At 42.1% G+C, this 27,054-nt stretch overlaps 11 protein-coding genes across 11 annotated transcripts; 5 read left to right on the top strand and 6 right to left on the bottom strand.

The window, feature by feature from the left end:
• Positions 1-205: 205 nt before the first annotated feature.
• Positions 206-3,718, top strand: SS1G_12153 (hypothetical protein; the record flags this gene model as incomplete). The annotated part of the gene is made up of 5 exons (XM_001587073.1): positions 206-225; positions 286-425; positions 485-2,523; positions 2,830-2,917; positions 3,156-3,718. 5 exons carry the CDS (start codon positions 206-208, stop codon positions 3,716-3,718), a joined length of 2,850 nt encoding a protein of 949 aa, XP_001587123.1.
• Positions 3,719-6,592: 2,874 nt separating this feature from the next.
• On the top strand, positions 6,593-7,124 carry SS1G_12154 (predicted protein; the record flags this gene model as incomplete). Its single annotated transcript, XM_001587074.1, has 2 exons — positions 6,593-6,630; positions 6,962-7,124. 2 exons carry the CDS (start codon positions 6,593-6,595, stop codon positions 7,122-7,124), a joined length of 201 nt encoding a protein of 66 aa, XP_001587124.1.
• A 333-nt stretch (positions 7,125-7,457) lies between these two features.
• On the bottom strand, positions 7,458-8,295 carry SS1G_12155 (hypothetical protein; the record flags this gene model as incomplete). Its single annotated transcript, XM_001587075.1, has 2 exons — positions 7,458-7,837; positions 8,064-8,295. 2 exons carry the CDS (start codon positions 8,293-8,295, stop codon positions 7,458-7,460), a joined length of 612 nt encoding a protein of 203 aa, XP_001587125.1.
• A 317-nt stretch (positions 8,296-8,612) lies between these two features.
• On the bottom strand, positions 8,613-9,472 carry SS1G_12156 (predicted protein; the record flags this gene model as incomplete). The annotated part of the gene is made up of 3 exons (XM_001587076.1): positions 8,613-8,618; positions 8,889-8,966; positions 9,362-9,472. 3 exons carry the CDS (start codon positions 9,470-9,472, stop codon positions 8,613-8,615), a joined length of 195 nt encoding a protein of 64 aa, XP_001587126.1.
• A 1,318-nt stretch (positions 9,473-10,790) lies between these two features.
• SS1G_12157 (predicted protein) lies at positions 10,791-11,003 on the bottom strand (the record flags this gene model as incomplete). Its single annotated transcript, XM_001587077.1, has 2 exons — positions 10,791-10,907; positions 10,965-11,003. 2 exons carry the CDS (start codon positions 11,001-11,003, stop codon positions 10,791-10,793), a joined length of 156 nt encoding a protein of 51 aa, XP_001587127.1.
• A 2,995-nt stretch (positions 11,004-13,998) lies between these two features.
• Positions 13,999-17,475, top strand: SS1G_12158 (hypothetical protein; the record flags this gene model as incomplete). The annotated part of the gene is made up of 8 exons (XM_001587078.1): positions 13,999-14,104; positions 14,165-14,209; positions 14,258-14,812; positions 14,862-15,212; positions 15,263-16,086; positions 16,141-16,634; positions 16,690-17,007; positions 17,319-17,475. The coding sequence occupies 8 exons, from the start codon at positions 13,999-14,001 to the stop codon at positions 17,473-17,475; spliced, it is 2,850 nt and encodes a 949-aa protein (XP_001587128.1).
• A 1,675-nt stretch (positions 17,476-19,150) lies between these two features.
• On the bottom strand, positions 19,151-19,858 carry SS1G_12159 (hypothetical protein; the record flags this gene model as incomplete). The annotated part of the gene is made up of 2 exons (XM_001587079.1): positions 19,151-19,472; positions 19,632-19,858. 2 exons carry the CDS (start codon positions 19,856-19,858, stop codon positions 19,151-19,153), a joined length of 549 nt encoding a protein of 182 aa, XP_001587129.1.
• A 715-nt stretch (positions 19,859-20,573) lies between these two features.
• Positions 20,574-20,714, top strand: SS1G_12160 (predicted protein; the record flags this gene model as incomplete). Its single annotated transcript, XM_001587080.1, has 1 exon — positions 20,574-20,714. One exon carries the CDS (start codon positions 20,574-20,576, stop codon positions 20,712-20,714), a length of 141 nt encoding a protein of 46 aa, XP_001587130.1.
• A 1,026-nt stretch (positions 20,715-21,740) lies between these two features.
• Positions 21,741-22,338, bottom strand: SS1G_12161 (predicted protein; the record flags this gene model as incomplete). Its single annotated transcript, XM_001587081.1, has 2 exons — positions 21,741-22,096; positions 22,182-22,338. 2 exons carry the CDS (start codon positions 22,336-22,338, stop codon positions 21,741-21,743), a joined length of 513 nt encoding a protein of 170 aa, XP_001587131.1.
• Positions 22,339-22,636: 298 nt separating this feature from the next.
• SS1G_12162 (predicted protein) lies at positions 22,637-22,807 on the top strand (the record flags this gene model as incomplete). The annotated part of the gene is made up of 1 exon (XM_001587082.1): positions 22,637-22,807. The coding sequence occupies one exon, from the start codon at positions 22,637-22,639 to the stop codon at positions 22,805-22,807; it is 171 nt and encodes a 56-aa protein (XP_001587132.1).
• A 2,271-nt stretch (positions 22,808-25,078) lies between these two features.
• Positions 25,079-25,359, bottom strand: SS1G_12163 (predicted protein; the record flags this gene model as incomplete). The annotated part of the gene is made up of 2 exons (XM_001587083.1): positions 25,079-25,172; positions 25,301-25,359. The coding sequence occupies 2 exons, from the start codon at positions 25,357-25,359 to the stop codon at positions 25,079-25,081; spliced, it is 153 nt and encodes a 50-aa protein (XP_001587133.1).
• Positions 25,360-27,054: the final 1,695 nt, after the last annotated feature.

Raw genomic sequence — 27,054 nt, forward strand, 5'->3', positions numbered from 1 at the left:
TCTCTTCCTTGCATTCTCCACCAAAGATCTATCCTTGATTCCATTGGATAAGAGTTACCTGGTGTTACAAGGCTGTAGCACGTGATCCCAAAAAAGTACCGTCGCGAAACCTCGAGTTTTCGACGCGAAGCCAGCGAAATTGGAGCTCTATTTCCTTGCACATTCCTTCAATTTCATATATTTTTTGACCTTCTACTTGCTCAAGATGGATGATCTTTATGACGAGTATGTTTCCTCGAAATTTAAGCTCCTTGGAATGCTTGATCGTTGCTAATCTTCTTGCAGGTTTGGAAACTTCATTGGTGATGCCGAGGAGTCAGAGGAGGAGTCTCAGCATGGCAATGATGCGAGCGCATACGTTTACGATGAATATCCAGAGGAGGAACCAGAGGAACCTACGGGGCAGGAATTGATGGACCTTGATGGTTCGTCATAGCTATTTTACGGAGCCTAGAAAGCTATCTGCTAACTTCATCATCTTTAGATGAAGGTCCTTCAAATGCGGTGATATTGCATGAAGACAAGCAGTATTATCCCACGGCGCAGCAAGTATACGGAGAGGATGTGGAAACTATGGTGCAGGAAGAAGATGCCCAGCCCCTCACGCAACCTATTATAGCTCCTGTCGAACAGAAGAAATTCAACATACAGGAGGCGGATCTTCCACCAGTACATTTCGATCGAAGTTTCATGTCCGACCTGATGAATTACCCCGAACAAATCAGAAATATTGCTTTTGCTGGGCATCTACATCATGGTAAAACCGCATTTATGGACATGTTGGTTCTCGAAACTCATGATATCACGGAGCGATTAGAAAAGAAGACCGGAAGGAAGAAGGACGAACAATTACGTTATACCGATATCCATGTTGTTGAGCGCGAACGCGGACTCTCCATAAAATCCGCACCAATGAGTCTAGTGCTTCAGAGTACTAAGGGAAAGTCACATCTTCTAAATATGCTCGATACTCCGGGCCATGTTAATTTCGTGGATGAAGTTGCGTCTTCATTACGACTGGTAGATGGAGTAGTTTTGGTCGTTGATGTTGTTGAAGGAGTCCAAGTCAATACGGAACGGATCATCAAGCATGCAGTTTTGGAAGGACTGCCCTTGACTCTTGTTGTCAATAAAATGGATCGTCTAATTCTAGAGCTCAAGCTGCCACCAACGGATGCTTATTTCAAGCTCAAGCATGTTATTGAAGAAGTTAATACTGTGATTGAGGCTACATTACCAGGTCAAGGGGAGAGCCGAAGACTCAGTCCTGAGAAGGGCAATGTTCTGTTTGCCTGTACTAGCATGGGATGGTGTTTTACTTTGCAATCATTTGCGAAAATGTATGCAGATAGCTACGCCCCAAGTAACAAGCGAGGTCCGGGTTTGAACAACGAAGAGAGTGGTATCAATGCACACGAATTTGCCAGGAGGCTGTGGGGCGACATTTTCTATAACCCATCAAGGAGAACATTCACTCGAAAGGGTGTTGAAGAGAGGTCGAAACGCTCTTTCGTGAATTTCATCCTGGAACCAATCTACAAGCTATACTCTCACACTATTAGTGAGAGTCCAGAAGATTTGAAGGACACTCTGGAAACGCTTGGGATCTTCCTGAAGCCATCGCAGTACAGGACAGATGCCAACGTTCTTCTGAAACTAGTATGTGAACAATTTTTCGGCCCATCAACTGGGTTCGTCGATATGGTTGTACAGCATATACCTTCTCCGGTGGAAGCAGCAGAGAAGAAACTGGAACGCCATTATACCGGTCCATTGGATACAACGGTTGGAGCGGCTATGAAGAATTGCGATCAAGATGGTCCATTGGTCATACAAATCACCAAGCTATTAAACACAAGCGATGCTACGGGATTCTATTCATTCGGAAGAGTGCTAAGTGGTATTGCACGAGCAGGTACTCAAGTGAGAGTTCTCGGCGAAGGATACTCAATTGATGATGAAGAGGATATGAGCGTCGCCACTATATCGGATGTATGGATCGCTGAAACAAGATACAATATCCCTACAGATGGAGTTCCCGCGGGCAACTGGGTTCTGCTTGGGGGTGTAGATAACTCGATTGTTAAATCTGCAACCATTGTACCCCTTGTTTTACCAAACGAAGAGGAAGCGTATATTTTCAAACCCATTACTCATTTCACCGAGTCGGTCTTCAAGGTGGCTGTGGAGCCAATCAACCCTTCCGAGCTTCCTAAGATGTTGGATGGTTTGAGAAAAGTCAACAAAAGTTACCCTCTTATCACTACGAAGGTAGAGGAATCTGGCGAACACGTCATCTTAGGCACGGGAGAACTCTACATGGACTGTGTCCTGCATGACCTTCGACGATTATATGCAGAGATGGAGATCAAGGTGTCTGATCCTGTCACACGCTTTTGCGAGACAGTTGTTGAGACATCAGCTATCAAATGTTATGCCCAGACACCAAACAAGAAGAACAAAATCACCATGGTTGCAGAACCTCTTGACCAGGGTATTGCTGAGGATATTGAAAGTGGAAAGGTCAGCATAAAGAGTCCTGCTCGGGTGATTGGCAAATACTTTGAGGAGAACTATGGTTGGGATTTATTGGCTTCTAGAAGTATTTGGGCCTTCGGTCCCGACGACTTGGGACCAAACATTTTACAAGATGATACCATTCCATCCGAGGCAAGTTTCATTCCCAGAAAGAACCTATTCCCTTACCCCTTGTTAGTCGCTAGCCAATCTAGAGCTGCTACTGCTATTGCCTGCAAAGGCTAAATAGCCGTTTCGTTACACAAACTTTGAAATTATTCGGCCCTTCTTATGCTGACTGATCTACAACAGGTGGATAAGAAGTTATTGCTTAGTGTACGGGATACCATCCGACAAGGATTTAGCTGGGCTGCTCGAGAAGGACCACTTTGTGAAGAACGTAAGTTTCCACTCATTTTTCGTTTGCCCTTTTCCCCAGACGCCCTCCCTTTCACCCTTACCCTATCACTCCCAGGTACCATACATCGTAATTACGGACGACTCTCACGCCACGGTATCACTGAATTAATATGGAAAATTCCGTCCATTATTGTCACACAGACCACAACTACTATCGTACCCCTGAATCAAATTTTCATTGGTCCATCTATCCGAGTTAGTGCTAACATTCCTTGTAGCAATCCGCAATAGTAAATTCAAAATAACAGACGTGATATTGGCTCCCGAAGCAATTTTCCGAGGTGGTGGTCAGATTATTCCCACTTCCCGACGCGCATGCTATTCTTCCTTCCTAATGGCTTCTCCAAGATTGATGGAACCTGTCTACTCCTGTTCCATGACCGGACCTGCAGATTCCGTCACCTCTCTCTACACTGTACTAGCTCGTCGTCGCGGTCACGTCTTGTCGGATGGTCCCATCGCTGGTACACCCCTCTATCGTGTTAGTGGTTTGATACCCGTCATCGATTCTTTTGGATTCGAAACCGATCTCCGCATTCACACTCAAGGCCAAGCAACTGTTTCTCTAGTGTTTGATCGGTGGAGTATCGTCCCCGGTGATCCATTAGACAAGGATGTAATCCTCAGACCTCTTGAACCCGCAAATGCACAAGCCACAGCTCGAGATTTTGTTCTCAAGACCAGAAGAAGAAAGGGTTTGAGTGAAGATGTAAGTGTGGCTAAATTCCTCGAGCCGGAACTCTTCACCAGTTTGAAGGAGACGGGAATCTTGGATGGGTAGGTTGACGGTAAATTCACCAAACACGCGTCCTAGTAGTTAAAGGACCTGGCAAAGGTCTGATTCCTGGATTTGAATCATCCCCTCCCACATACAAATGTGGTTAAACTTCCAAATTGAGAGTGGAAGCGCATGGGCGTTTTGGGGAATTGGTTCATGCATGGCGAATTGAAACATTTGCGACCAAAATAATCAAGATCAGCACATGTATAATTTTCTCTTTTGCATGTGCATGTACATCTCTATACCAAAGAGATAGAATCGAGGTGGATAAATAGATGAATGAATGCAAAATTCACACATTGGTCAATCAACCCAGGTAGGTTACACGAACGAAACCCTAGGGATAAATGGACGTAAAACTGGGGATGGTGGACCTACCATTGCATTACAATTGTTCCTGTTGCTGCACTCGGTGCATACATATAAAGTGCACATGCATTGGGATATACAGAATATAGTACATATACACCAATAATCTGTTTGATCTTTTGATTTACTTTGTATGCAGAGTTAGTTGAGTTGTACTTTCTATGTATGTATGTATCTATGGATGTAAAGTAAACTTTCAAAAAGTGCATAATCGATTACATACTCCGTACATTACCTATTTGATAGATAGAGGACTGGAAGTATGTCAATCATCCACTTGCAATTCTAACGCAAACTTCGCAAAGGCGAATTCTAAACCACGTTCTCATCATCATCATGTGATCATCTACGCCCTTACAGATATCCCAGGAAATATAGAGCGTTGAAGCTTTTCTCGACAATACCATTCATCGCATTCTTCATTCTGCATTTGCATTTGCATCTACATCTCCACATTATGAGGTATTGATAATTTGACATAAAGGATTTAGTATTTACAGAATACATCGACATAGTACAGGGTTCATGAATTTATTTATTCATTTGTATGTTTGTATGTTTACGTACAAACGCAAACGCAATAAGGTTATAAAATGAAATATATAACTCGCTACGCGTAGTTTTAATTTGATAAAAGGAAGGAAGGAAGGCTGTGTACACTGTGCACCGTATAGATAGATGAATATGTGCACTATCGATACATACATGTGTATATATACATTCGCACTATATACATATGCATAACCAAGCTAGCGATGAAAATTCTAGAAAACCCCTACTCCTAGCGAATTGGAAAAACTATTATTCCATACATCTATCTATCTATAGAGTTCCATTTATACGGAGTAGAATTTCATCTATCTATGGATAGATATACCCGTAACGTGATCTTTCATTTCTGTATGTGCATCTATGTACTCCGTATCATGTAGTATTATGCGATATATACATATACATACGAATAGGTACATGTGTACATGCAGAATCTAGATTATTGGATGGATATAATCAATCTTACATAGTTGTAGACATGTATCTGTATGTGTGATCCCTAAAATTTGGTATTATGTTGTATTGTATGCACCCTATACACATTGTAAGCACTGTACATATACATATACATACCTATGCATATACACTCTGTACATACACATATGCAACGCACGAACCTAAGGAACACAATCGATAAAAATTTGGTAGTGGTAGACGGGAAAACGATAATCACATGGCCCTATTATATTTTTGCATGCACATTGCACAGTAACCACACATCTCACATTCAGGTGCCAACTATAATATAATGCACATTATGAAGTAGCCAGGCTACTTAGGTACCTATTCATGGAACAATAAAAGACCGCGATTCAATGCTGGTACTTTCTGCACAAGCATCAGCTCGACTGGTGCGGCTAGAAAGTATAAAACTCTAAACGCTGGAAATGGGAATGATTATTCTTCTAGGTGGAACTACCCCATGTCTAAAGCCTTCCCCTCTTTTCTTAACCTTAACACCGATTTAGCATTCGGGGTTTTTATGCTTTCTGGCCGCACAACCAAGAAATGAGGTAGGAAGGAGGAAAGATGATCCGCGCGTGTAGCGCTCCCCCCCCCGTTCCCAGATCAACCAATATACCTAGTACCCAGTAACCAGTGATCTTTTGCGCCCACATCGCAGGAATTGCCATTCTCTGATTTCTTTGTAATACTCGCTGGTATTTTTGGTGAGGGAGGATCGATGTCACCAAATCAAGAAGTTTGTAGCATAAATAATACATCTATTTATGCGGCTCGGTGATGCCGATATGTACGTGCTATGTACGAGGCTTTATGCATAAGAGCAAAGAATGTGAATTGAATAGAATGAATGGCAGCGGATGCTTGTTGTTATGTGATATCATATCGTCTTGTACATGGACGAGGACCTTATTGGATGCTTGTAATGATTTCCATCTGATCAGCGAACGAACGAACGAACGAACCAGGAACATTTTAGCTACTAGGATACGGGGATCTCGAGCTAATGCGTTAATATGTTGGGAGAGTATAGTCACAACGCACAATGAATGCACTTTGTGCCTAACAGATGTACAGGGGAAATATTTAGTGCTGATCGCGTGAAATAACTTGATCGACAGGATGATTGATTTGATCAACCATAAATCAATGTTTCATAATTTCTCGATGAAGAAACTGCTCAAGGCAAGTTGGGGGCGGCGAAGTAAATGTTATCATTCGGGGTCATGGGGGTAGAGTAAAAGAAGAGGAAGGATGTGATAAACTTTCCCAGTATCTACTCCGTTCTCACCAAGCAAGGAGGGATAGCACGTTCCTTGCACGAAATTTCACTCCCTCGTGAAAATCTCGTGCGTGTGCGAGGGTTCTGACAGGTCCAAGAAAGTATAAAAGACAGAAAGGAGACTTAATATATTAGGCACACGTGTGATGATGGGATTGTTCTAGATTTCAATCCGAGGTCCTCGGAAGCTCTTTTCGTTTTTGAAAATTATGGTTATCTTGTGTGGGGAGTTAACGACAAGCGAAAGGTAAAACTTTGAACCTAGCCCCTGAAATGTTAATCAGTAAGCGGCATTTGATGTCGTGCAGTTTTGCTGGGTGTGGTAAGAGAAACTTTAAGGTGACATTAAAGAGAAGACGAGGGTCTACGTAAGCTTTATGACATTCTTTCATCACTACCACCACCGAGGTATGATCGATTAAGCCCTAATGTTGCAGTGGTCTCATGTGCTTAGGAATCGTTGCACATGAGGGGATGTCGCTTGTGGTGTCGTGTACATGGGGACTTGTCAGGAATTTGCCTCCTGGTAGGCCAAAAAGTTTTGCAATATGGAGAAATTGGTAATAGCTTGCTACTAGGGGTTGCCTGTTTAATTGGGTACAAACGAAGCTCGCTCGTGGTAAAAAGTGGACAGAAGATCAGGGGTTTGTTTGGGTCCATGACACTTGTGGAGATCAACGATGGGAATCTTCTTGGAACTACAAGGACCTCATGAACAATGAAAATGCCACTAGCAATTGAACCTCAGGAAAATAATTCGATACGCGACACAAATTCAACATGTTGCAGAGAGGTCTGCTAGAAGTTTCTGGCGAGTACCGCGGTTAGTATAATATCACACGCACATGCATACGGAAAGGGAATATGGTATTTGGTATGAACTTATTTTAATGTTTCGGATAATACAGCGTCTCGGTAGGTCAATCCAGGGAATTGGTCTGTTTGGCTTGAGTGAAACACCAGGGAACTATGAGGTTGTCTTTTCTTATGGCAGCGCTTTCCTTATTGACTAATTCCCTAGACACGCGACAGTAATTTTGTACAGAGTTCATGAATGTGGTGGTGGTAACATCATTAACCGTCGAGACAGGTCTTCATCATCTTCCTTAACAAATTCATGAGATTATCATTCTCAAGTGCGGCCGCAACACGCTCTTTATCAGCTAGTTGTTTGTTGACTTCAGCGGCCTGACTGTGTGTATCCTTCTTGATCTTGACCTCGACTCGGTAACTTGGCGGGAGGGCTTGTTCCAATCGTACTCGAACGCCAAGTCCAATAACGGTTGCTAAAGAGCAATGCGAAACCGTCGGTGTCAATTCGACCAGTACGCGAGAGAGCGCTGCTGGATTTGTGAGATCAGAAGGCGAAGTAAGGTGAACATCCTCAAGTTTAACTACCCCGAGAGACTCTAATGAGAGAGGATGCTCAGGGTCGGATATTGGCGCGATCAAGTCTTTAAACGTCAGCTATACAAACTCGAGAAAACAGCTGGTACATATTGATGATATTTTTTTAAGTTCCAAATAGCACTGCGTAACAAAGAGGTATAAGCTTGCTTGAAGTATTTGACTTTGGGATAATGATATTGTGTCTACATCATATATGCTATGATTCCTAGGATATATCGAGACTTTGAACGAAATCTAGCAGCGAGTGAGTAAGGAAACTCAAAGTCTTACCATATATTTCTTGTTCATCGATTGGCTCCAAGCCAGAATCATCGGAGTCTTCTGAAAGATCCGACAGATAGAAAGGATCCAATGCATAGCTGGGTTTTGCCATCAATATGCTCTGTATACCATGTTTCTTGGCCGAATAATCTCGAACCTTGCGTTTTTCCCTTCGACGTGATATTTCAGACACATCCAAAATGGTCGGATTCGCGTTCTGGATATCGTCTTTCGATTCCATGATGAGCTGGTTTGGTGGCCACTCGGGGCTCTGCTGTCAAAAGGGTGGCGGCTTGTTTGATGTCAGTAATAAGCTGAGGTTTTTTAAGTTTATGACTCAGATGGATATTGGATATGGCCAATCAGATGTGTGAATTGAGACCCAGCGGGATGTAATATAGATGGCAGGTCCGAGATGTCAAAATTCAAATCGTGGAGTCAAAACTGTGGGAGTTTTAATGGTCGTGAAGATGATGAAATTATCAATATTTCTTTAAGGTTATCGATAAAGCTTCGATTAAGCTAGTGTGCCTGAGGCATAGAAAGAAGTCTGTTGAGTTATGACTAATCAACTAATGATTAGAACTCGAGCTATTTCTCTACCGAATATCGGACTGTGTAGTAATCATAAATAGCAATACTCGCTACCTATACTATCCTTCATACACCTGGTATATTTATACCTATTCATACTTAACCTATATGCTAACTCGTGTGCGCGTCTACTCGATCTCTTTTTACTTTGGCATTATATGGTATTTCTATTTCAAAGTTTCGACGGATTGTCTATCTGTCTATCTCATCTTTATAGTTCAGACTTCCCTTGAAACTTACCGTCATGCTTGAGACATCCATGGCATAGATTTCCTCTGGCCAGAACTTGGAAGCCCAAGTTTCAAAAGCTCTATTTGCCTAAAAAGGATCTAAGCATGATCATCAAGCACGAGCCATCTGCATCTCGTGGCGATCCTGCGCTTTCATGGTTGAAGGTCCTGTGCTATGTCTTTCCGTCGGAAGATCTTTATAAAAGCTGGTTCCTTTTGAGATCGAATTTGAGACAGAACGGAACCGGGGATCGCCCGTGTAACATTAGGTCAGGAAATCTATCGGCCGAACGGCCGTGATGAACGGTGTAGGTAGTTTCTAGACTCTTATCCCTTATTTTACAAAAAACCAGCCTTAATTTGCGTTCCAGATAAGGTACAGCGGCACTGCCTGTGCCTCTCATGCCGATGCCGTGAATGCCCTTGTCAGCAGGACAATTACCGAAAGCAGCTTACGGCAAATACGATGTGTGCCTTTCTTACGTATCCCCTTTTCAGTTTTCCAGTGCTGTCTTGAGGAACGGACAAATGGAAGAGATTGTGGAGATGAAGAGAATTCTTGCACCTCGAGTTTCTCAACATCCTGTGGGCCATTATATATTACTGACCTATCGTTACTTGGTTAATGATAGCGCCGTGATTATGATGGACTTTTTAGACATTTTGCTATTTTCATATCATTATCTCGGTCAGATTTATTTTGGCCTTGACATCAAAGCCAAAAGCGGGAATAGCTCTGATTTTCCCCAGGATTCAAAATTCTAACTAGCTTTCAACCTGAATAGCTTCAATTTAGTAAGTATAGTGTCGTAGTAGCGTGGTGAACTACGGATATTACGGGGCGTATGAATGAGCTTGTTGCCAATAGGTGATAAAGGGCCACAATCATTTCTTCATTCGACTTCATCAAAATCACGAATCTAGCCTAATCGGGAAAACGGGAGGTTTATCACGCCCCACAAGTGGTGAGAAGGGTAAGTGCAAAAATCTCTATTATTGAACCATTTGCAGTATGTAAAAAATGCTTGTCTATCGACACATAAAGCCGCCAAAATCCTTTTCGATAAACTCCCATCTACAAACACGAGCCCAGATTAAGACATGCATAGCCTTTTACCATGTGACCGATCTTTAACGGACACGAATATATTTTTGTATCACTGTACCATATTGTCGGGTGCATCTCTGCTAGTCAAGTGGCTGCGGCTTCGGGGCACAGAATCGTGAGGTCAAAACACCCAATCTTTGACTGGTCTTGAAATTTCAATGCGCCTTGTCTGGAACATAGCCACATATGCACTGCTTGCTGCACTTGCTGCCAGCTGCGTCAATGTCGCTTGAAAGAAAAGTGATACCCGGCGACCTTTTTTGGGACAGGTTACAGGCGAGCACACCTGGGAATCGTGTTTTGCGGGGCAGTAGTGCTGTCCAAAAGATGCATGAATCCACCGATCATCTAACAAAATTATCATTTATGGGGCAACCTTTTGACAGGATATTGGAAATATGTCGGATGGATTCTGCCTTCACCTATTTTTGTGACTTCCCATGGGTCTCGGTGCTTCGGTATAAAAGTCCTTTCCACTCACCGCCAGCGCCTTGGAACAAACCACAAACGCCAAACCGACGATGTGTTTGCAGTACAGTAATTGCTAAATGCCTAGTACTTTAATCTTACCTAGGTGAAAATATACCAATACGTTTAAGTCCTAACCTACTCGGAATTTTCGGTGTTACAACGGGATCGTTATCAATCAAGCAAAAATGAGTTTAGGGGGGTAGTTGATACGCGTTTGTGATGGGTACGTCGTACGACGAACACACGGTTAATGCCTTTCCCTATTCCCTTTCTAATGCATGCAGCAGAAAAATAAACGGTATCAAACTGCTGTGGCTAGCCCTCATGAGGTCCCTATGACATCCTAAAACTGCCAATGCCTGCCATGGATCTGACATTCTGTAAAGCCTTCACGTTTGAACCCTGAATTCGAGTTACCTCTGATCTGCCGGGTGTGGGCTGCTTCAAAACCTATTGTAGCACAAACCAAATTCTCGAAAGGATGCCTGCTTTTCCCGCCCCACCCACAGTACCCTTCATCTTTACGTACAATGTGTCGGCTTGCATTTCTACAGCTATGAAGGGAACAGTATTTTTTCCAGGTTTTCGAGGGCCGAATATGTTTTCCGATTTTGTCCTTCGTTTAACACAATTAGTTCGATATAGCCACTAGTGAGCTCAAGGATGAGATCAGCTTTGTCCTACACCAGTAACAAAACTATGTTAAAATCCCTTTGGCAAGTACGCCAAAGAATATTCAAGTAGATATCCAAATGTAAATCTGAAGCTCTTGAAACAAATAGTATACCACTTCCAAAGACATAGGGATCGGTATCAACAAAGTGAAGATACCGAACAATGCAGACTTCGCGCTACCGAAATTTAAAGCGGTACATACCACCATACCAAAGCATGACTGGAATACTCACGGAGAAAGAGAACGGATGGCTGATCACTTCGTCACGGCCGGAAAAGATCTTATGTAATTACAATTTTTGTTCCGCGATATGAAGGGACAGGGAGGCAACACTATGGCAAGAATCTTGAGGAACAGTGTAGAATTGATAAAGACAGGCTTAACAGTAACAAGTAGTAATTATTTGTTTAATATAAAAGCAATACTAATGTTATATAAGCTTCTATTGTAACCCTTGTACCATGACAGACAAGATGATCGAGATCCGCGGCCAGCTACAAAGGACTCTCGTCAAATTAAATGCGATTAGACCCCCCTTCATCATTTTTTAGAGGGCCTTGGCATAGATGGACATGCCCATCTCTAATTCTTCGCTGCGATCAGTCTAATTATTGTTCTGCGGACGAATGTCCGACCGAGGGAAGAACAACTGGATTACTAAATCACTAACTCCGTGTCGCTTGTCTTCCGGGGCCTCTATACTCGATGAATGGCACAGGAACTTTGGGATTCTAAACATACCTCCTGTTACTTTTCAGAATTTTACTTCTTTGTGGTTTACCCGGTACTTATTCTGCACTATTGATCAGTACCATTAGCCAAATGAAACATAGAATGGAGAGGAGAGAAATCAATGCTAGGGTTGGTTGGACACGAGGAAAAAGGGCGGAGAGAGGTCTAAAAAAAGAGTTGTTTTTTTTTATATCATCCGAACTTTTCATTGCTCAATCATCACGCATAGACCTCTAGTTATCATGTCATCGGATTGCCTTTCTTAGTTTAAACTTTGAAGCTTTACCTCCATAATATAACTCTGTACACAAAACAGATTCCAAAGATTAAGCACTTACGAATCAAGATAAGATGAATGCATGTGATGGCAGTAATCACATCACACTCACATCTAGGAGTAGAAGCTCAGATTATCGGCAGCTCCCGCTCCAGGAGTTGGTTTGATGGAGATTATAAGTGTCAAGTGAGGGGGGGGACCTTACCGTGTTCTTTCTTGGGCACCCCCGTTGTATCTCATAATGACAATTGTGATAATGATTTGATGATTTCATTAACTGGATTGTCCAGAGGCAAAGAGGGGCCAACCTATTTATTACTCGAGTAATTACCAATACAAAAAACGAAGCCACTTTAAATCTGGATTTCAACTCAATCGGAATTCTTTTCTCACCAGGGAGGGAGTTGCAGTAATGTATTATGATAACGGAAACTAGAAGGATGAAGGATTGCTACATCATTTCTGACCCCTTCCATTTCGAGTTCCTTGATATCTTATTCTTATTCTAGAAAACGCCTCCAAAGGCTTTTCAATTTCCCGGTTCAGGTAAAAAGACGAACTCTCCTTCACTTTGCCTAGGTACCTAGGCACTTGTACTCGCCCACCGTGGCCTTCTCAACTTGTTAGCACAAGTTACAACCAACTCCTGTATTTCGACCGGGATTCTGGGAACCAGCCGTTTCGAGTTCCCTGCAATCTATCACCTCCCGGCATAGGTAGTAGGTACTCACTTGCGGGTCCTTTTCTTGTCAGACCTTACAGACCTGATTAGCTTGCTGGATATTCCCTTCCCCTCCCCATACAGACACCCATGGTCCAGTTATCCCATCCCTCCTTACACCACCTGCATGAGGCATATAACCTCATACGGTCATACCTACAGAGTAACACTTTCGGTAAGAGAAGCTTGGGATTTATTGGGGAATCGCGTTTAGACCCATACATATCCCATATCCACCTTACCTATCTATATCCATCCTCGAGTACCCATAGCAAATTAAGCAAACCTACAGGCCATTTCCATTATTATTATTATCACCGCCCACCAATGCCACCACACACCATACCTTCCTTGTGCCTTGTTGCTTGCTTGATAGAATAGAATTGGGTCTGGAAGGGCGTTCATCCTACCTACTCTTGCATCACTTTGAACTAACAATTTATACTTTTTTCTGGTGGCGAGACCCTAGATCAATCCGAGCTTTTCTCGAGTGCGGAGTAGGTTAGGTGCTTAGGTGGTTAGGGTAGGTACTCTTTATTTTAGTTCCTACCTTACCTGTTCATACATACAACTGCCATTGCTAGATCCCATTTCGATCAAATAGCGCATCAAAAGAAATCATAACATAGGTACCACCTGTCAAGTCAATCCTTTGTTTCTTTTTCTATAGGGCAGCATTTCCTTCGTCTGATAATACCCATATTACTATACACCAAACATTACGCATTGGTACGTGAGGGAGGTGGGCGCATGTTGTACTCATGATGTCTTCAAACATAGATAATCATTTTAGCTGACCCTGATTTACTTTCGCAGTTTCATGCTTCGGGATTCTTGAAGCTCCGATACTCCACCATTTCGATTTCAAAGCTTCAGTTCGGGGTCTCTCGAATTAGTCGAACCAAATTCCAGTGCTTATTTAGGGCTTAGAACGTGCCCCCTCATCCCGGATGCGGCCGAGTAATAGAATCTTGGGCTCACGACACTCTGCTTCCTTATATCCTACTTCGTATATATCGACAATCCTCACTAAAAGAAGCAATTGTATATAAGAGATTCGAGGAAAGGCGCCTATTACCTTCGGCTTGAAAACTGTGTAGGAGGCTGGGATTGAAATCGCATTTGGATATAGAATATGTCCCAAGATCTTGGTACAAGGAAAATACTCCCACAAAGTGCACAAATGCAGAACTTTTCATTTGCGCCAGCAAACTATGGTGGACCGAGGGAGAATCAGAAAAGTGCGCAGCTTTCCCTTCATTCGCGGGATCTTGGAGTTGTCGTGGGCTAATACATCGTAGACTATGTCTTTGTTGACGAACATAATCGCCACAAGCGTTTGAAGGGTACGAGGTCTTCAAAATTGTGCGCTCTTCCTTACTGATACAATATAGTGATGCGAGCTTGTGAGGGATGTCGAAGGAGAAAAATCAAATGTGATGCCGCAACAACGAATACCTGGCCATGCTCCGCTTGTACAAGGCTCAAGTTAGGATGTGTCCCTCCAACGGTGAACTACGATCGCGATTTTCAACAAAACAACCAAAGCTTTGAAGCAGAAGCGCCCCAGTATGATAATGGAGGGAATCCCGGTGACGGTTATCATCAACAAGTTCCGATACAAGCGCAGATGTCAGGGCCATCAAAGGTGGTACCTCCGATTTATACACAGCAACCTCCATACCCCGATCCGAATAATATGTACCAACCTATTCCTTACGGGGGACCTTCGAGTGCACATAGTCAACAGGCTATGCACTATAACAGTCTTCAGACTCCAGTCAGCGCGCTCAGCCAACATACAGAATATTCACCACAAGCGGTATATCCTCCAGCATCTCTTCAGCAGCAAACGCATGATTCACCGGAAAACTATAATCACAGCGAATATGGCGGGGAAGATTTGGCTGATTTACTGGGAGAGCTTAAGATGAATCCAGCAGGCACAGGTAAGTGCTTTGATTGGCGCACTAGCTTGTAATTCTAATAAAGAAACAGCTCCATACCTGAATAACAAGAACAAGGCCAGAAATTTGGTTGAGGAACCAGCTTTTGAAGACATTGATGAATACAAGAATGCTTTGCCTCCAATCACAATAAGCGCAGATATGAAGATCAGAATTCCTCCAGAGTTGCTTCCAGACGAACAGACCATCCTACATTATTTCGAAATGTATTTCACAAATGTACATCCATATGTACCAGTTCTTAACAAATCTTTATTTTATCAACAGTGGCATACTAATCGAGATGCCATCTCCCCTCTGATACTTGAGGCAATTTTTGCAATCGCCGGAAGACTTGTCGATGAGCCAGCGCAGGGACATCAATGGCTCGCCCTTGCTTCAAGTAAGACCTTATCTTGCAGCTAAACGAAACATCCCACTAACTTCATGTAGAACATGCTGATGCTTTTATGGATGTTCCCCGATTGAGCACTCTTCAAGCGAACCTGATAATACTTAAAGCTAGAGAATCTGCCCCCAAACGTGGATATTACTATCGTTCCTGGATGACGGTAGTGGCGTGCGTCCAAATGGCGAAGGATTTAGGGCTGGACGAGCACTATGAGGACCACAAGGCAGGTAGAACCTGTGGCTCTGATCTGGCTGACTGCATCACCAAAACCCGAATATGGCAAACAATCTTCGTTTGTGAATTGATGATTGGTTCCCCACAGGGTCGAACCGATTTAGCGGTTGACATGGAAACACTTGACTTGAGTGTGCACACTTCTGGAATCGACAATGGAGAACTCACCATCACACGCAATTTTACTTGGTTCACACGTGTTGTTCGTAATGTTCGGAGGATGAATAATGTATACGCCAAGGTTAAGAAGAGAAAGGACTGGGGTATCGATCCAGATTTCGTACAACTAAATCCATCTTTCGAGAGTTGGATGAATGATCTGCCCGAAAGCTTGCAAATTGACTTTCCAGCGGACGGATCTCCCCCATGGCTGCCTACCCATTTCATCGGCAATCTTCACTCATATTATTACCTAAGTATCATTATGCTTCATCGGCCACAACTCACTTTCATGGAACCAGGCTTGGATGGATGGAAACACCATATGCTCATATGTTATAATTCTGCAAAACTCCTTTGCAGACTTCAAGAGAGCGTCTTACAGTCATTTGGCTTGACCGGTCTATTATGCATGCAGCGGGGCATCAACTTCACTATCTATTGCGTCTTGACCTGTACAGTCCTGCATTTGGTATGTCAAACCTAACTTACCAATCGTCTTTCATGATATGTTGACAAATTATAGGTTGCAATCACATCTCCGGATCCAGATCTGAACTCGGACGCTAGAGAATACTTCACCAGACATATGAGAATCCTAGAAAAGTGTACTAGCTCATGGCCCATGCCAGACATGCAGCAACAGATTGAGTCACTCAGGCAAGCATTTTCAGCTGACATTAGGAAGCCTTTCGTTCTGAAACCATCTTTCCCGTATGGTAGCCCCGCAGTAGCAAACAATCATAGCCCTGCCAGAGGACATGTTCAACAATATCGTCAAGGAAGCACCAGCATGGAGAGTCAAAATTTGGGACATCAAAATGCCCAACAGCAACATGTCAGTTATACAAGCCACCCCATATCACCACCCATATCAGCTGGGGGCGTGGACACGAAAAGTGACTCTCCTGCCGTACAGTCTCTGGTAATGATGGCCACTGGCCAAAGAGCCCAGATGCCAATCACTAGTGGGGTTTCAATGGCAGATCAAATTCCATGGAACCCGTCAAGAATTTTTGAGTAAGTTGACTCTAGGTTTTTCATTGAAAGAGTTAAAATACTAATATCTCTTTAGCCAATGGAACAGCACTTTCGGTACGCCTCCCGCTTCGAGCAGCTCTGCTTCTGAAACGACCCCTCCTCTAAAAATTCCCTCTTCAGGTGCACAAGAACTCCCGACCCTCCCAGAAATTCAAATCCTCCCCAATGTGAGCTTACCACCGGGGTCGCAACCCATCCCTCCGCAGCAGTATTCTGGGGCGCCTATCCCTTCTTTTGTGAGCCCAAGTATGTGGCAAGAATCGGTGGCGAATGTATATGAAAGTGGGATCAAAAGACATTGGGATTACTCTGATCCCAACGAAATGGTGAATCCGATCGCGAAACGAAGGGGGTAATTACTTCTTTAAATGAAAGTTTAGAGATGGAATGGTGTCGATAGGAGCACGTGCGATTAATGAACTACAACCGATTTCGATGGCAAGAAAGCTAAGGCCAATACATTCGTTCACACACACACAATATTTTATTGCTTGGGAATTATCTAGTTTACAAGAAATTCAATACGGAGGGTTTGATGCATCCAGGTTTTGGTACACGTACTAGCTCGACTGCCGCTTCATACATTTCCTATCAATATTCACGGTAACTTCTCGCATCACACCGAATTTTCGAAAATTTCGATTACAAAAAGTAATTAATAAGTACATATATAAATATTCATACACGATTTTGGGGTGACAAAAGGCAAAAGGCAAAACTCATCAAAGATGAGGAGTTGCATCATTGGGCAGGATCATTCGAAGGGATTGAAAGTAAGGACGGGAAGGAGGAATTAGGCGCAATGGTTGGATGGATGTAAAAGTCCTTGTCATTGTCCAGACAAATGCCCACTTTTGCATTTGGATTTGGATCTTGGTATTGGAATAATGATGAGATGGAAGTATGTTGGAAGAGAAAAGGACGAAAGATGGTGTGTAGATACTGTACGTGTCTTGCCGTGAACAGCGAATGCATTTTGAAATGAATTAAAAGCGTAGCGTATTAATGAAATTCATTCTTAAAGCATTTCTATGTTTTGCGCATTAAATTTGTAGATGTATTTCTAATTTTATGTACTGACGATGGGTGGTAAGATTTTATATTCAGTAGTTTTGGGATTGTGATTTGGATTTGTTGATGAGATGGAAGTATGTTGAAGAAGAAAGGAAGAAAGATGGTATGTAGATATTGTATATATCTTGTTATAAATAATGAATACATTTGAAATGAATTAAAAGCATATTTAATGAAATTTATATTTAAAGTATTCTACGTTTTATATATTAAATTTATAGACATATTATAATTTTATATATTGATGATAGATAGTAAGATTTTATATTCAGTAATTTTAGATTATGGTTTGGATTTGTTAATCTGTGTGATGTAATGGGTGATAATGGATGGTGGGAAAATTAATGGAATGAACATATATATATAACGTGTTTCATCACCCCGTGCACCATATCACCTCGTGCACCACTTTCACCTCAATTCCTATTTATAATCATATATAATTCAACAATTACTTGATCAATTGATTTAAACTAAGCACTATCTAATAATTTAGGATCTATATTATCATTAGAACATGTTCTTGCATTATGACCTGTTATTCCACATTTACTACAGCATCGATTAGTCGATGCCTCTCTATTAGAATTCCGCCCATTTTGTTGCCTATCGCGTTTAATCTGAACATCCACCTCTTTTTGTGATATAATATCATTAGCCTCTTGAATAGTGAGAGCTCCTCCTAAACGTAATTGAGTCTTTTTAGCGCGTCGACGTTTACTTAATCCCGTATTTGTCAATCGAAGATTGTGATTCTCAAAAGCTAAAATCGTGACAGTACTAGCTAGGTATTCTACACCCTTAATTAAAGGATCTGTAGCCTTAAATATAGGTGTAGGAGAGCTAGAATGATGCCGAGCAATAATAGATCGTACTAAAAATGCTTGTGAAAGAGCTTCGATGGCATTGTGAGGTGTTTGTGAGACCCAATCGGGCATATGACTCGAAGGAAGCGAAGGAGGAGTAGGTGTACGGATTCGAATATCCATTCTAGAGAGTACAGCATCGGGATTAAAAGGGACTAATCCTGCTCCTCTAAAGCCTGCTTTCATATTCTCCATTATAATTGCTTGTTCGTATACAGCATTGAATGCTATAAAGAATTCGATTTTGGAGATATGATTGATATGCATCCGTATATACCCCTCAATTTGCTTGCTATATGCGCGTTTTAGCACACTAAAACAACTAACATCAAGAGGTTGGATGAGATGACTCGAATGAGGTAGTAATCCGATGGCTTTAATTTTATGTTCTATACAATAGTTCTGAAAAGGGCCTGATTCATGGCTTTCATATCCATCTAAGACTAGCATTCGATATGCACCCTTTGTTCGGAGTTTCGTATGCTTATCAAAATGCTTTAGTCATTCTAAACCTATCTCATTATTCGTCCATCCATTTATAGTAGTTTTAACCATTTATTCGGGAGGCATATCCGTCTTGCTGTACCAATTGGCTAGGTGCATTTGTCCTTGAACAAGGAGATATGGAGGTATGTTCTCCCCCGTCGTATTACCACATACAATCGCTGTCGACCATTCTCTATTGCCTGGCTGTATTCCTTTACTTTTGCTACGTCTATCTGCACTAGTAATAACCATACTAGAGGATATCACTCCCATCATAAAGCCTGTTTCATCAAAATTCCATATATCGCACTCCTGTATTCCATATTTTGCCTTTATATTTTTGAATAGTTGAAACCACTTATTAATAAGCTTAGGATCCTCGCAGAGAGCCCTTTGGAAGTCGTAGGCACGATTAAAACGCGTTTTTAGAATATTGTGTCGATTCACGAATCGATATACCCATTGTTTACCAACACGCTTTCCACCCCTCGATTCAAGAATGTGATTCGCCATACTTTCAACACTTATGAATTTAGGACTAAATCCTCACTCATCCATATCGATTATATGCTGAATAATAACCTCCTCTTCAATTTTAGTAATTTTATGCTGTTTTTGACGATATTCGGAGGCAGGAGTGATCCCTTTCATTCTACGCATGAGTGTCGTATGAGTAATATTGTAAATCTTGGCAGCTTTCCGGAGGCTTAAATTTTTATCTTTAGCCATTGCCTCCATCGCCATAACGATATCGCGTTCATTTAATGTCGATACCATAATTATTTATTGATAAATCGCGTATTGAAGTGATTGATGTGAATTGAGGTGAAAGTGGTGCACGAGGTGATATGGTGCACGGGGTGATGAAACACGTTATAGAATTTAATTAATAAAGTCAAATTCATAAGCATATACATGCTTGCATATATATATATATCACACACACACACATACATCATTCAAGCAGACACACAAGAAAGATGTGAAAAGGAGAAAAGGGCACCATAAGCCAAGTTGTGAAATATGTATACAGTAGAAACCAATTGCCGAAAACCAACCCAAACCAAATCCCGAATTCCAAATCCCGAATTCCAAATCCTAAATCCCAAATCCAAAGCAAAGATATTGAAAAAAAACCCCAACAAAAAACAACAGCTAAACTGAACTAAACTAAAGAGGAGGCTAAAGAAGAGACAAAAAACCCCAAAGTAGAAAAACAGATGGAACTCGAAAAACCAGAGTTAGGTCAGACCGAGCTACTGAAAAATATGAAGATTGAGGAAGGAACAGAGATGGAGATTCCCTCCTTTGAACCCCCAAACATGTAATGAAGTGGTGGACTGGTAAGCACCAGAGATTCGAGAGTTTTAGACCTCTCGAAGATTCCTCATTCAAGGAACTGTATGTGCAGAGAGGAGCCCACCTTAGCTATGTCTCCACCTCAGCCAAAATATAAAGAAATCCACCACCTAGCACCAATGACACACCAAAAATGTCCATGTACCCATATACCATGGGCTCCGCAGCACTTAAAACTACCACCGAAATCACCATCGCAAGAACTAATCCCGTATTCCCCAGCACGGCCATCGTTAGCGCGCATGTTTTGCGATTTATAGAGAAATTCGAGTAGTTGAGTAGGAATGCTATGATGCCGTTTGTGAGGAGCAGAAACAGTCCGGATGGGGAAGAGATCAGAGATGAGTTGTGCGAGGAAATTTGTTTGATGAGGAATTCGTCGATTTCGCCGTTCATGTAGGACCAGAGGGTTGATTGGATGCCGGTTAGGGGGGCGAGGGAGTGTAGGAGGTGGAGAGGGTGGTGGGAGAGCTGGGTTTGGAGGATGGGGAGGGTGAGGGTTTTGGTGGTGCTGAGTAGGGTGCTTAGGAGGGGGAGGGGGATGGTCGATCCGGTTAGAGTGTGTGTGTTTTGGGTTGTGAGGAGGATGCCGGTTATTAGGGGGATGAGGGCGAGGAGGGGGAGTCGGGTGTAGGGTTTGTGGGGGAGGTGAAGGAGCTGCGTGACTGCTAGTACGATGATCGGGATTGTGGAGCGTAGGATTACGTGGTCGGGCATGGACATTATTCCACTGGGATATGTTAGTTGAGTTTGTGTGATTTGGGGAATGGGTAAAAATGAAGAAGGGACAGAAAAAAAAAACATACAGTGATACATTACTAACAGCGATATTAACCGTGTACAAAACCGAAAACATGAGTATGTAATGATTTTTCCCGCGACTGCGACTGAGATGCTCGGGTTTTGAGTTGATAGGATCAAGTCTGCGGGAAAGATATGTGCCCATTGAGGAACACAATGCGTGCCAGGCGGTAAGAAGCCATGGGTATGGATACTTTAGATGAGAGAGTTAGAATGAGGAACTTTCATTTTCGCAGGACCTGAAGCTAGGTTCGAGGGGTGAAAAACTTGCTTGTGTGAGAATTCTCTTATTCAGGATTGTGAGGAGAAGATTGAGCGCTAGGTAGGTTATCAGATGGGATTTGAGGATGCGAGGCGAGAAAGTGAGACGATTCATGGTGGGTATGGTGGTGTGAGTGGTTGGAATCAGTCGAGTTGGAATAGAGTGACAAGAGAGAAGTGCATTTGAAATATATCGAAAAGTTCGGTAGAACTCATCACCAGATTTGACTTTTGTTAATCAAACTTTGAGGTAAAGATAACGAGGCGTATTCGAGGCTGCTAAATCTCTGGAGTTTACTCCATTGCGCTTTCCCAAGATAAGTGACTGCAAGAAGAAGTAGTTTCCAGAAGGAAACTCAAGCGGATCTATAACTAGAATGAGTAAATGAACGAATGAACGAATGAACGAATGAACGAATGAACGAATGAACGAATGAACGAATGAACGAATGAACGAATGAACGAATGAACAAAGGAGAAACCTTACTAACATATTTAAAAACACATCACAACAATCCGATAAATAGTCATCCGTCCAATCCCAATCCATCTCGTCAAGACTATTCACATAGACTGAATACTCGTCTGTCCACCCTAGAATACGAGCTAGGGATCAGTTTTCTGAGACTTTAGGAAGATTGGAGACGTGGAGAGGTTATGGACGAGATGGAGGACTTACAATCCATTTCCTGGGTGGTTCGCTGGTTAAGCCCGTCGAGGACGAAGCGCGGGGCGGGCGGTTCGGCGAGGGCAGGCGCGGCGGGTCGCGCGGGGAGAAAGTGCATAGATATTGTTGTCCGTGAGGGTGATTGAGGTTGTTGCGCTGTGGTTGGCATTAAGGAGGGAGGAAGAGGAGAAGCGGCGAATGGCGATGGCGGGATGGAAGTAAATTGGTTATAGGGAGGAAACGAAGCAGGAGTCAATGCTAGTGCCTGCGAAGGAGAAGCGGAGGCGGAAGAGGTATAGGAATGGTTATTGGTGTAAGGAATTGGTACAGCGGTCCCTGTTGAGGGAAGGAACGAGGATTGGGTGTATGAGGGAGGGAGGTGTGCCGGAATGTGGGCAGGGTGAGGAAGAGGAGCCGGAGCAAAAGCGGGGATTGGTTGATGGCTGGCTGGGCCACATCCTCCTACCATGGAGAAGGGGAAGCCATTATTGCGTTTCGGTGGAAGGACCACGGGAGGAGCAGCGGGAGCAGGAGCAAAAGAAGATGTTGGTGGTTGGCTGATTGAGCCACCTCCTCCTACCATGGAGAAGGCAAAGCCATTATTGCGTTTCGGTGGACTGATCGTGGGAGGAGGGTAATTTGCTGGAGATGAGTTGACAAGAGGAGGAGGGGGAGCAGAGAACATAGAAACTCTATTCTTGGTAGTGTTCGTAATCGTGGGTTCTTTCTTCATTGATGACATGGCTTTGAATGCCCATGCAGAGTTTGGAGATGAGTTAGTTGTCATTGTGAAATTGAAGAACGGGAAGCTTAAAGATTGTTTTTTTCAAGTAGTGATTGCTGATCAACAGCAAGATAAACATGTAAAATCTTTGAGTTGCCTTAGTACGTGAAAGTAAAAGGATGAAAGAGGATAAAAAGATCTCATGAGTGGAGTAGTGATATAGATTTACGTACGGTCTCAACTGGCAGACAATTACCCGTATTGTGATTTCAGATGAGGTTGTTGTACAGTAGAGATGGCCCGCTTAATTTTCGATGTACCACAGAACAATACATACCACTTCCAATATGAATATTTGGCAGAATATGATATTTACTTTTGCTCCTTGAGCAGTGAACTTCTCCTTATTGTCTATTTGCCATAGGATATTAGAACAGTCAAGAATATCAAGAATTGTGCAAATAACGAGTCTATAAAATATTCGGTGAAACATATAATTGCAAGCTATTACCTAGGTTGACTAGGAGAAGAGACAGTTAGGTCATAACCATTAAAGAGCTGATCATATTAGCATATTGTCTCCCGCACTGCAGAGTACCATCACTATACAATGTAAGACTAGTTCAAATGAAAGCTACAGGCAAGAAATTTAAACGATAAGTACGAGAATTTTTTTCCGACTTAATTCCACTGTAACTTGACATGGTATTGTCATTCCGGAGGAGTCGAGTTTACCAGCGAGTTTGTCACTACCTACTCAACTTCTCATTGTTTCTTGCACTTTGAAACAATAAATTTCCAAGATATTCGACGCATTACGAACAATAACTATAGCATACAGAACCTGAGTATTGAAGTTGCTTTACTCCATTCAATGGAGTGTGAGCATGATATGACTTTTCTATCGTAGAAAGAGGGCCTATGGGCAGATATAACAAGCGACCCTTGTAGTTTGTTTTAGGCATAAATAGAGTGATTCAAACCCCATAGTTATCGATTTAGTACAACAAGAACCTAACAAAATTCTGAAGAGGAAAATGGGTTTTGGATGCCTTTCTCTCGTTTACTGAACGAGAGAAAGTCATATAACTGCAGGAGAATGACAATGATATGATAACCACGAGTAAGAACTGCACAATTGTCAGGCCTCTCAGCCTTCAGTCTCTCAAAATAAAATTTTCTCGCATAATACTATACTATCTCCAAGGGCGAAGGAAAAGAGTTTACCATCTCGACTGAGGGAAATCACAGCGATGTGCCCCTTGTCACGCATCAATCGTCCTAGAGTGGCATTGCTCTCTCTAAACTGATTCTTATTGCGAAGAGCTTATGCTAGCTTTACTATAAGTACCACGGTCTTTGATTCAGTCAGGGATGTTAAGGAAACTTGTGTTGATCACTGTCTAGAAAAGATCATTGAGGTTAAAGTTGGACATGCATCGATTGTTCACGTAGCATTTGTCATCAAAAGATTTACAGTCACGTGTACAGGCTAACCTCACATCTCGACTGAAATGTTCAAGTCAAGATATCAAATTATTTTCCACCCAGCCCATTTATTGCTCTTAATCAGAAGACTCGTTGCCTCTGAAACGTATTGATTCCCATGAAATCTTTGGATATTCTCGCCTATAACGATGGTTGAATTTGCTTTTGATACCAGGTGACAGGTCCAAGGAGGAGTTTTGGTATTAGGTTAATGTTGGAGTTGCTGGTACTGAATTCATTTGCTCGTCTCATTCATCAATAATAGGTAGTCATTCCTTTTAACATTGACCAAGTATACATTGACATGCTCATTGAGGTATTGTATGCTAGTTGACTAGGTGGATTTTTCTTCAACGCCCCCTTCATTGCGTTTCTGCTAGCCATGTAAAACCTCGAGATGGATGTTCCTTCCCAGCCGCTTCGATTCTCCCATCGAAAATTACGGAACTAAGTCCTTTCCGTTGAGTTTCTTGCTAAACTTAATTTCTCCATAAGAATCTGGCCTTCTGTTTTCTTCTCCGGTCAAAGGTTTTTAATCTACGTTTATTCCTTCCGATAGTTCGGCACCAATCAACGAAGACAGATCTCGTTAGTTAGATTCAGAGCATCAACGATTGAGCTTGTGATGGTTTACGGTAGTTTCTCATCGAGTCATACTTCTCTACGGCCATATTGTTTGGTACTGCAGTTTGAAGTTCTAGTCTGACTTCGACTTGAGTCTATCTACCAGCGCCGACATGGTTTCGTACTGAGGTTTTACGGCTATTAAATTGCCAGAACTCAAAATGATACTAGGCAATGAAGCTTATAGAGCTAGAACAAGCACAGATAAGGTGAATGCGACAGCATTAACTCGAGTAAGTATGCACTAATACCTCAGAGTGACTATCCAAAAGCTCTATCGTAGCTCTACACTTACAACCCCTCCTGGCAAATCGTATCTAGCCTATCAATCGCATCATCGTTGGAAGGTCCCATGATTTTAAATACCTCGATTCTTTTTGTTAGTCTGGCCGGTCCTCCTGTGTCGGGATATTGTACTACGAATAGTTGCTCATTGTCAATATTTTACTGGATCTGTAATGACAAGATCACTCAAGCTCAGAAAGATATTCAACTAGCACATAGAAAAATCATTAGCACTCTACCGACCGACGACATTAATTTTCCCTAAGCAAAGACTAAACGAACTAGATCCTCCTTAGCACATCGAATAACGATCTAGACAAATGGTAGTTACAACATAGCCGTACCATCACAATGATGTCCCACTTAAAAAATGCTATATAAACCCCTCCTCCCACCCTCAATCTCAATTTCTTTTCTCTTCATTGCACAGCAGATCTACCAAGTCCATCGCTACTTTGAGTGTTTCTTCGGAATCTACCAAGTCGATTGATACTTCGAGTGATCTGTTTTTGTAATACTTTTTTGAAAAGATCTACCAAGTCGATTGCTACTTTGAGTGTTTTCTCAGATCCTACCAAGTCTTTTGATACTTTGAGTGTTCTTCTTTGAAGATCTACCAAGTCGATTGTTACCTCGAGTGTTTCTTTGTATTCTACCAAGTCTTTTGATACTTTGAGTGTTCTTTTTTTTTGTTGCTATGCCTTTTGCTATATTTTTTTGGTCAAGTGATCTTTTTTTGCCATAAATTATGCCCTGGATTTGAAGCGTAAGTTCCTTTTGTCTTGTGTTTTGTTGGTTGCAACGGTAAGTTAATAGCTTTTTTCTTTTCAACATTCTGCTCTCTGGGTGAGTTTCTTCCTGTTTCTTTTTTTAATGGCCGTTTGTTATCTGTGGTTTCGTCATCTATGTGGCCTAGCTGCATTATAGCTCCTAATTTTTTTCTAGCTGTTAAGCTATCCGCTACTCAGCATACTTAAGAGTGAAAAAGATACCCCTTCGTAGTTTCGGTTTTACGAAAAGAAATCAATGCTGTAGTGCCGTGCCAGTTGATTGAGTCTCAATATTTGCAGAACATCTTCGAGTTATCAGTGTATGGGTCATTGTCTGTATCAAAAGCTTTCGCACGTCAAGGAATTAGTGTTGACATTTTAAACTTTAGTGTGGTGCTAATTTCAGCTAAGAATTAGAATCGCGCCTCCTCTTTTCTTTTCCTACCTTGCCTCTTGTCATCTTTCATTAACATTTCATTTTCCCTGAATGCCCATAGCTCCGCAAACAACCATAAAATACTACGTAAAGAATACGCTTCTGGGGTAAGAACTATTACTACTTCCGTCAAAGTATTATTTGCTAACTACCAGTTGTTTAAAGCTTCACCAAAACAGAAATAGGAGCATATGGCCCAAGTCCCAACTTCATGCACTCGTTCTGGAATTAGTAGATCTTTCTAGATAATATCTCACAATTGTTTGATAAATGCTAACTTGTGGTATATGAAGCAGCTGAAAATCATAATGCCTCACCCATTTGTTTGAATAGGAACTAAACTTTTCTTCGTTCTGAAACTTCTGCGACGGTCTAATTTCAAGGGACAACTAAATACTCATGAAGTTAGACTTGGCTACATTCCCAAAATTCACAAATTCAACGAGTGTTGGGGACTCCTACCATGAATTCAAAATTCATATGGTGATCCCAGAACTAACCAATCCATGGATTATATTCACACACCCAAATATTGTACATATGCTAACTCCCAAAGAC

The sequence above is a fragment of the Sclerotinia sclerotiorum genome, genomic scaffold (assembly GCF_000146945.2).
Source record: "Sclerotinia sclerotiorum 1980 UF-70 scaffold_19 genomic scaffold, whole genome shotgun sequence".
In the NCBI taxonomy this organism is placed as follows: domain Eukaryota; kingdom Fungi; phylum Ascomycota; class Leotiomycetes; order Helotiales; family Sclerotiniaceae; genus Sclerotinia; species Sclerotinia sclerotiorum.